Source organism: Solanum lycopersicum, chromosome 1 (genome assembly GCF_036512215.1).
Source record: "Solanum lycopersicum chromosome 1, SLM_r2.1".
Classification (NCBI taxonomy): domain Eukaryota; kingdom Viridiplantae; phylum Streptophyta; class Magnoliopsida; order Solanales; family Solanaceae; genus Solanum; species Solanum lycopersicum.
The window spans coordinates 89,940,920-89,950,703 of NC_090800.1; the positions used below are offsets into that span (position 1 = coordinate 89,940,920).

General features: G+C 30.8%; 1 protein-coding gene and 1 pseudogene across 1 annotated transcript; both read left to right on the top strand.

Annotated features, from left to right (window-relative positions):
• The first annotated feature begins 741 nt into the window (after positions 1 to 741).
• On the top strand, positions 742 to 3,695 carry MTS1 (linalool synthase). The gene is made up of 8 exons (NM_001246876.3): positions 742 to 1,070; positions 1,148 to 1,418; positions 1,602 to 1,667; positions 1,843 to 2,230; positions 2,304 to 2,522; positions 2,593 to 2,731; positions 2,825 to 3,073; positions 3,157 to 3,695. Exons 1-8 carry the CDS (start codon positions 867 to 869, stop codon positions 3,448 to 3,450), a joined length of 1,830 nt encoding a protein of 609 aa, NP_001233805.1. The 5' UTR covers positions 742 to 866; the 3' UTR covers positions 3,451 to 3,695.
• A 3,605-nt stretch (positions 3,696 to 7,300) lies between these two features.
• Positions 7,301 to 9,784, top strand: LOC112940278 ((R)-linalool synthase TPS5, chloroplastic-like; annotated as a pseudogene).

Consider the following 9,784-nt stretch of genomic DNA (forward strand, 5'->3'; position numbering starts at 1 on the left):
ATTTTTATAATATCAATTAAATATTTTTAAAGTTAAAATAAATTAACTAGATTGCAAATTGTCCTATTTTTTCCATATTGAAATAATGGTTGCGCAAGGAAGCGTTGAAATATTTATGAGTTCACCTGTATTCAGTGTTGAAATCGTTGTAGAAAGCAAGTAGGACTCTATAGCATTGTGACTTTTTTTACCAAAACTAGGTTCATTAATTTCTACTCTAACATCGAATTTGAGTCATGGAGTTACTTGAATCAATCAACAGTATTAAATGTGCTTCATCAATATTACTAATAAATACTATCACCTATAGAGGCATTATCAAACATGTATGTATATATGAGAAGCTTTCTAGTACAACAATTTTCTTCGTAAAATTTATTCGCATCGGGTATTTATACTAAGTCAATACATGCATATCATTTGTTTGAATTTATAATTTATTTTACTTCATTAAATCTAGTAATAATGAAAATCGCATCGAATTGGTATAAACATCCGATACGAGTAAGTGTAAACACATATACACATGCAAAAACAGTGGTGGAGCTATAATTTGGTCCAAGGGGTGTATAAATATAAAGAAATAAAATCGTGTAGAAGTCAAAGACTGTCAGTACACCCTTCACTGTGGCTCCGCCACCGTGCACAAATATTTTAGCACATGTGCTATTTTTATGCTACACATAGTATATGTGCTATTTTTATGCTATATTTATACTACACATACTAGGTAGGTACATAGTTGATTTATTTACCATTCTATCCCTAGGAAGTTTCTCTTGTATTACTGATATACAATACAAAAAATTTTCTTTATATTCTTTCATGTTTAACATCTTAAAAAGTAATTGAGCAGAACAAATAAAATGGTTTCAATATTGAGTAACATAGGGATGATGGTGGTCACCTTCAAGAGACCATCATTATTTACCTCACTCCGTCGTCGCTCTGCCAACAACATTATTATTACTAAGCACTCACATCCTATTTCCACCACAAGGCGTTCAGGGAATTACAAGCCTACCATGTGGGATTTTCAATTTATTCAATCCCTACACAATCCTTATGAGGTACATATACATACATTTTCTATACATTATATTCACGTCACACGTTTATTCATTTAATTTATAAATGTGTTGCGTAGGGAGACAAGTATATGAAGCGTTTAAACAAACTAAAAAAAGAAGTGAAGAAGATGATGATGACGGTGGAGGGATCACATGATGAAGAGTTAGAGAAGTTGGAGTTGATTGATAACTTAGAGAGGCTTGGAGTGAGTTACCACTTTAAAGATGAAATTATGCAAATTATGAGGAGCATTAATATTAATATTAATATAGCCCCACCAGATTCATTATATACCACAGCTTTGAAATTTAGACTCTTGAGACAACATGGTTTTCATATCTCACAAGGTACAATAGTACTACTTGGACTCTTATTTCTTGTTCATTCATGTTTTGCTCTACGTACGCAGTTTGTTTTTTTGAGCCGCCCTTCATTAAATCTAAGGAATTTTTTTTAAAAAAATTAGCAACAATATTGTAAGAAATAGAATCTAAATCAACTCTTATATTTTTTTGCTCTTTGTGTTCTAGATATATTGAACGATTTCAAGGATGAAAATGGAAATCTGAAGCAGAGTATTTGCAAAGACACTAAAGGTATGTTGGAATTTTATGAAGCATCATTTCTCTCTACAGAAACTGAAATAACTCTGAAAAATGCCACAATATTCACGGTGTCAATCTAATTATTTTTCAATACTTTTTTGAACATAGATTCTTCAAGTTTATTTTTTATTAGATTTTGACTTATGTATATTATTGTGTTTTTTAGATATATTAAACAGTTCCAAGGACGAGCATGATAATCTTAAGCAGAGTACTTGTAACAACACAAAAGGGTTGTTAAAATTATACGAAGCTTCATTTCTGTCTATAGAAAATGAAAGCTTTTTGAGAAATACCACAAAATCCACTTTGGCACATCTAATGAGATATGTTGATCAAAATCGTTGTGGAGAAGAGGATAATATGATAGTGGAATTAGTGGTACATGCCTTGGAACTCCCAAGACATTGGATGGTGCCAAGATTAGAGACAAGGTGGTATATTAGTATTTATGAGAGAATGTCAAATGCTAATCCCCTTTTGCTAGAACTTGCTAAATTGGACTTCAACATTGTTCAAGCAACACATCAACAAGATTTAAGAATTTTATCAAGGTACGAGAAAACATATCTTTTAAGTGAATACAAATTAATTTCATATTAGTTTTGATGTAAATTGTTTAATTAGGTGGTGGAAGAATACAGGGCTTGCGGAAAAGCTTCCATTTTCAAGGGATATTCTGGTTGAGAATATGTTTTGGGCAGTAGGGGCATTATTTGAGCCTCAACATAGCTACTTTCGAAGATTGATAACAAAAGTCATTGTTTTTATTTCAATCATAGATGACATTTATGATGTTTATGGCACACTTGATGAGTTGGAACTCTTCACTCTTGCTATTCAAAGGTAATTATAATTCTCTATCGCAAAATAATAACAAAATTTTATTTTCTAGTAACAATTAGTAAAAATTCAGATGGGATACAAAAGCAATGGAGCAACTTCCAGACTATATGAAAGTATGTTATCTTGCACTCATCAATATTATCAATGAAGTTGCGTATGAGGTTCTCAAAAATCATGACATCAACGTCCTACCCTACCTTACAAAATCAGTAAGATTCATTCTCCTTAATAAATGATTTTTTCCCCAAAATACCCCTCATTTTTTCCGAGACGAATTCAATATTTAATATGTCGTTAATTAGTGGGCAGATTTGTGCAAATCATACTTACAAGAAGCAAAATGGTACCACAATGGATACAAGCCAAATCTGGAAGAATACATGGATAATGCAAGGATCTCAATTGGAGTACCAATGGTATTAGTCCACTCATTGTTCCTAGTCACAAATCAAATTACCAAAGAGGCCTTGGATTCCTTAACCAATTATCCTGATATTATTCGATGGTCTGCTACTATTTTCCGTTTAAACGATGATTTGGGGACATCTTCGGTATGCTTTTACCCCTTTTATCTCACATATCTAGCAAAATCTCCTCTATTTAATTTAATTTATTTACTTTTGTATCAATTCAGGATGAACTGAAAAGAGGTGACGTTTCCAAATCAATACAATGTTACATGAACGAAAAGGGTGCTTCCGAAGAAGAGGCAATAGAACACATAGAATTTTTGATACAGGAGACATGGGAAGCAATGAACACAGCTCAAAGCAAAAATTCTCCACTTTCTGAAACATTTATTGAAGTTGCGAAGAATATTACAAAAGCATCGCATTTTATGTATCTGCATAGCGATGTTAAAAGTAGCATCTCCAAAATACTTTTTGAGCCTATCATTATTTCTAATGTTGCATTCGCTCTCAAGTAATTTTATTTTACGTAGGCTTCATTTTATTACTTTGATTTTATATATACGTATCTCCATAAAGTCGAATTTAGAATCTAAACTTTTAACGAGTTCCAATGTTTAATTATAAAAAACTGAATTTTCGACTATATAATGTTAATGTGTTCTTTCTTATTAATTGACTTTTAGATTATTATACATTTGGATCAACATGTAATATAAATCAAGAGTTATTCATACAATATATTTAAACAGTGAAAAACCGTATTTGGAAATCTGTAATTATGATTTTTAAGCAACATAAAGTAGAATGCTTACCAATATCAACTGCTTCCAATTAGACATAATAAAATTATCAATAAATAAAAATCGGACTAGTGCGGTAAATTAGAGAAAACTTTAATGTTCTTGAGTTTCAAGATTAAAATTCGAGTATGCCAAATTAAAAAGGTACTGTTCTCACAAGAGGCAGCTGTTAGTTACTAATATATTTTTTTTTTTGGGTAAGGGGTAGATGGTAAAATGTAAAATATTAGTCACGTGTATTATAAAAATTTACCCCGATTAGATTTATTATTACCCGTTTGCTTATATAAACACTTCTCACTGAATCATGGTTATTAGGGATATTACCCAAACACAGGTAATTCATTCAAAATTTTAAAAGTTGGTTTTAATATAATTTGGATTGGATTCAATCTTAACTCATTCGGGCCTAATCTATTTGAAGAGAATCTTCCATTCATCCCAATGCAATCTCCAATTTCAACCCGTTTTAAAACTTTTTACTGAGATTTGTTCTATGAATTATTATCTATTTAACAATATTTATGCTTTATCTATCAATTTGTTACTTTTTAATAGAAATTCTTGAGCGAAAATTCATATTGTGATTATAAAAGTAAAATATAAATATGTTAAATTATTGAGATTAATCGGGTCAAATTTGGCGATTCAAGACCCAACCCATTTTTAGCTCAATTGAGCCAAAGTAAACTAGGGTGGATCAAGACCTGACCTGATTTCTATTTTAACCCATTTTAATATGGGAAAATTACGCAACAAAGCAAATTTATACTATTTAATTACTCATCATAGCTATAGTTTGCTATAATTACCACTTGCGACTAACATTATACATTAATTACGTGGACTGATTTCGAGTTTGCATAATTAGTCACGTATGTATATGTATAATTGTAATATACAATTATTTAATCTATATACATATAAAATTCACCTCTCTCCCACTCTCTGCCCTCTCTCGCTCGCCTTTCTCCTCTCTTTCCCATCGCTCGCCTCTCTCCTCTCTTTTCCAATCTCGCACGCCTCTCTCCCCCCTTTCCCAATCTCGTTTTCCCTATATACAAATGTATATGTATAATATACAATTATATAGATAATACAATTCACCTCTCTCCCACTCTCTGCCCTCTTTCCTCCCTCTCCTAATCTCGCTCGCCTCTTTCCTCCCTCTCCCACTCTTACTTGCCATATATACGAATACATATGCATAATATACAGTTATCTAACCGATATACATATACAATTAACCTTTCTCCCACTCTTTTCCCCCTTTCTCTCTCCTCTCTCCTCTCTCTCCCGATCTCGCTCGCCTCTCTCCTCTATATAACATGCAACTACAAATTTTAATTATCAAACTATTGCTATGGAGAGTAATTAGGCTATTTTTAAGTGGCTATATGTGAAAGTTTCCCTTTTAATATCTCCATTTCAACCCAACCCGCCCATTTGACGCCCCTAATGGTTATGTTACTTTATCCAAAAAATTTTAGGAGTCAAATTTTGAAATTCTAAAAGAATTTCTTAAAATTTAAAGATTTTGGATAAATCACTCAACGTCCTGAAAATCGTGTTTTGATTTCGAATACATCATATTTGGTTTCGAATACAGCACTCAACATCTTAATATACAACGTTCCAATTTCGAATACAACACTCAACGCTCGATATATAGTGTATTGATACATTATCTTTGTTCATACAAGACACATATATACAGATACATCACATCCCGATACATTTGTACCTTCTGATATATTCCATAAGTCCCTAATTAGTTGTCCACTTTTCCTTTTATAGTTGTATCTAGTATACTTGTCTATTTTGACAAATCAAGAAATAACTATTTTTTTACCTATTATATCCCCAATTAATTATTTTGAAAAAGATAGAATTTTTTAAAAATCCTAAATATTTAATTCATTCACTTCATAATTAACAAAGGTAAAATGATAAACTCACTATGTCAATAATTGTTTCTTAATAGGTGTGTCAATTTAAAAATGGATAAGTAATTAGAGACAAAAAAAATATCATGTAATAGTGATGTATCTGAAAATAAAAGTGAACAAGAGTTTTCGTAATTTTTTCAATCAATAATTTTTCTTTAAAATATAATAAAATAACTTATATATTCAAGTAATTTTTTTCCTTTAATGTTTACAAAACGTACTTCACATTTCCCTTCATGGAGACCTTTCATCAAATTTTTCCCGATTGGCCTTTGAAAATTCCAAGTCTTATCAACTTCATCTTTATTAGCTCATGATAAAGTTAATTGTGTGTACTTTTATTTTTTTCTTTACGTGCTTCTTAATAAATCATAAATAAGAAGTTTATTTTATTTAAAATATTCTTATCAATTAATACAAATAATTAATAACGGTACTTTTAAAGAAAAATATGAATAATAATAATAATTCTTAAAAATAAAAAATAAAATAAAATAATTAATTAATTCTATTTTATATTTTTAGTTATTAATAAATAATTTATAAACAACTACTAATATGAAATGGGGGAGTAATAGCAAGTGCGGTGTTGGGAGTCCTCCAATAATTTACGGCTTTACTGTTTGTGAGACGACAATTTTTGTGCTTGATATATATAAAGTATATATATGATGATTGAAATTTAAAATGTGTTTGGATTGATTTGTTTAAAGCATTTTATATTTAAATAACTTTCAATATTTTTATAGTATTAATAAAATACTTTGAAATTTAAAATAAAATAACTAAATTGTAAATTGTCCTATTTTTTTCCATATTGAAATAATGGTTGTGTAGGGAAGCGTTGAAATATTTATGAGTTCACCTGTATTCAGTGTTGAAATAGCTGTAGAAAGCAAGTAGGACTCTATAGCATTGTGACTTTTTTTTTACCAAAACTAGGTTCATTAATTTCTACTCTAACATCGAATTTGAGTCATGGAGTTACTTGAATCAATCAACAGTATTAAATGTGCTTCATCAATATTACTAATAAATACTATCACCTATAGAGGCATTATCAAACATGTATGTATATATGAGAAGCTTCGATTCTAGTACAATAATTTTCTTGTAAATAGGTAAAACTTATCCGCATCGGATATTTACACTAAGTCAATAAATGCATGTCATATGTTTAAATGTATAGTTTATTTTACTTTATTAAATCTAGTAATGATGAAAATTATATTGAATTGATATAAACACGAGTAAGTGTAAATACATATACATACATGCACAAAAATTTTAGTACATGTGCTATTTTTATGCTACACATTTTAGTACATGTGCTATTTTTATGCTACACATTTTAGTACATGTGCTATTTTTTAGGATTCTACTCCCCTCCATTACAACTTAATTTCCTCCATTTTATCATATGCATGTGTTAAGTATCAAGATTTGGATTATATTTATACTACACATAGTATATGTATGTACTAGGTACGTAGGTAGATAGTTGATTTTTTTACCATTCAATCCCTAGAAAGTTTCTCTTGATATACAAAAAAAAAAAATTCTTTATATTCTTTCACGTTTAACATCATAAAAAATAATTGAGCAGAATAAATAAAATGATTTCAATATTGAGTAACATAGGGATGATGATGGTCACCTTCAAGAGACCATCATTATTTACCTCACTCCGTCGTCACTCTGCTAACAATATTATTATTACTAAGCACTCACATCCTATTTCCGCCACAAGGCGTTCAGGGAATTACAAGCCTACCATGTGGGATTTTCAATTCATTCAATCACTACACAATCCTTATGCGGTACACATACATATATTCTCTATACATTATATTCACGTCACATGTTTATTCATTTAATTTGTAAATGTGTTGCGTAGGGAGACAAGTATATGAAGCGTTTAAACGAAGTAAAGAAAGAAGCGAAGAAGATGATGATGACGGTTGAGGGATCACATGATGAAGAGTTAGAGAAGTTGGAGTTGATTGATAATTTAGAGAGGCTTGGAGTGAGTTACCACTTTAAAGATGAAATTATGCAAATATTGAGGAGCATTAATATTAATATTAATATAGCCCCACCAGATTCATTATATACCACAGCTTTGAAATTTAGACTCTTGAGACAACATGGTTTTCATATCTCACAAGGTATAATAATACTATTTTCACTGTTATTTCCTGTTCATTCATGTTTTGCTCGACGTACGCAGTCTGTTTTATTGAGCCGCCCTTTATTAAATCTAAGGAATTTTTTTTAAAAAAAATTAGCTACAATATTGTAAGAAACAGAATCTAAATCAACTCTTATATTTTTTTGCTTTTTGTGTTCTAGATATATTGAACGATTTACGGTGAAACTGAAAACACGCTGAAAAGTGCAACAAGATTTACGGTGTCACATCTAAAGAATTATGTTGACAATCATTCATGTGGAAATCAAGACGATGATATAACAGTGGAATTAGTGGTCCATGCTTTGGAACTTCCAAGACACTGGATGATGCCAAGATTAGAGACAGAGTTGTATATTAGAATTTATGGGAGAATGTCAAATGCTAATCCTCTTTTGTTAGAGCTTGCTAAGTTGGACTTCAACATTGTCCAAGCAACACACCAACAAGATTTTGAAAAATCTGTCAAGGTGAGGTATCGTTTGATTATATCTTTTAGATGATCTGATACTTCCAAGTATAAAAAGTTAAATTCCTTGTTATATATATATTGACTCTGTACAATGTCTTAAAAGTTAAAACATGTACAATACAATTTCTGATGATGTAATGTAAAGGTGGTGGAAGAGCATGAGTTTGGCAGAGAAGTTATCATTTTCAAGAGATAGACTGGTGGAAGACTTTTTCTGGTCAGTGGGATTAGCATTTGAGCCTCAACACAGCTTGTGTCGAAGAATGTTGGCGAAAAACGTTGCTTTTATAATCGTCATAGATGACATTTATGATGTCTATGGCAGTCTTGATGAGTTGGAAATCTTCACTCGTGCTGTTGAAAGGTTTAGTCATATAGTAACTTATATATAAAGTTAACTTAATCGTTTGTGATTTTTAATTTTGATTTCTTATTGTTATAAAAATTCAGATGGGATATAAAAGCAATGGAACAGCTTCCAGACTACATGAAACTATGTTACCTTTCACTCTTCAACACTACCAATGAAATGGCCTATCATATTCTCAAACAACAAGGGATTAATGTCCTGCCCTACCTCACAAAACAAGTAAAATTACAATCTTCCCTTCTTTTACTTTCAATCTTTGAGGCACAACCAATAAAATTAGATTTAGAATTTAATTATAATTCATGTAACATTGGTCTCTGCCCCAAACCATTCATATAATTTGATACAAGTTACTTTTAATTAGTGGACAGATTTATGCAAATCATACTTGCAAGAAGCAAAATGGTACCACAATGGGCATAAGCCAAGACTAGAAGAGTACATGGATAATGCATGGATTTCAATTGGAATTCCTTTGGTATTACTCCATGCATTCATCTTTCTCACCAATCCAATAACCAAAGAGGCATTGGAATCCTTGAACAAAAATCCAGACATCATTCATCGTTGTGCTATAATTAACCGTTCTGTCGATGATTTGGGGACATCATCCGTACGTTTTAATTTCATACCTTAATTCCTCTCATATTAAACTTCTGAGTACTCATCTATTTCATTTTCTTTTTCCGTTTATGTTCTTGTTAAATTAGTATGAACTGAAAAGAGGTGATGTTCCCAAATCGATACAGTGTTACATGAATGACACGGTTGTTTCGGAAGAAGAGGCAAGAAAACACATCAATTTATTGACAAAGGAGATGTGGGAAGTGATGAACAAAGACCAAATTAGTAAACAAGTGCTATTTTCGGAAGAATTCATTAAGATTGTGTTTAATTTTTCAAGAACATCACACTGCATGTACCAGCATGGAGATGGGCATGGAATTTAAAATTCTCACATAACAAATCGGATTTCCAAATTGCTCTTTGGGCCTCTCATTATGTAATTAATTTCCTAGTTTCTAACTATTCAATAATACCAAAAAACAAAAAAAAACTCAGCTTTT

Excerpts from the sequence above, each read along its gene's own strand:
- MTS1 (NM_001246876.3), top strand. The coding sequence starts at position 867 with ATGGTTTCAATATTGAGTAACATAGGGATGATGGTGGTCACCTTCAAG. Across the intron at positions 1,668-1,842 it reads TATTTGCAAAGACACTAAAG|ATATATTAAACAGTTCCAAG; the intron begins GTATGTTGGAAT and ends TGTGTTTTTTAG. Across the intron at positions 3,074-3,156 it reads ATGATTTGGGGACATCTTCG|GATGAACTGAAAAGAGGTGA; the intron begins GTATGCTTTTAC and ends GTATCAATTCAG.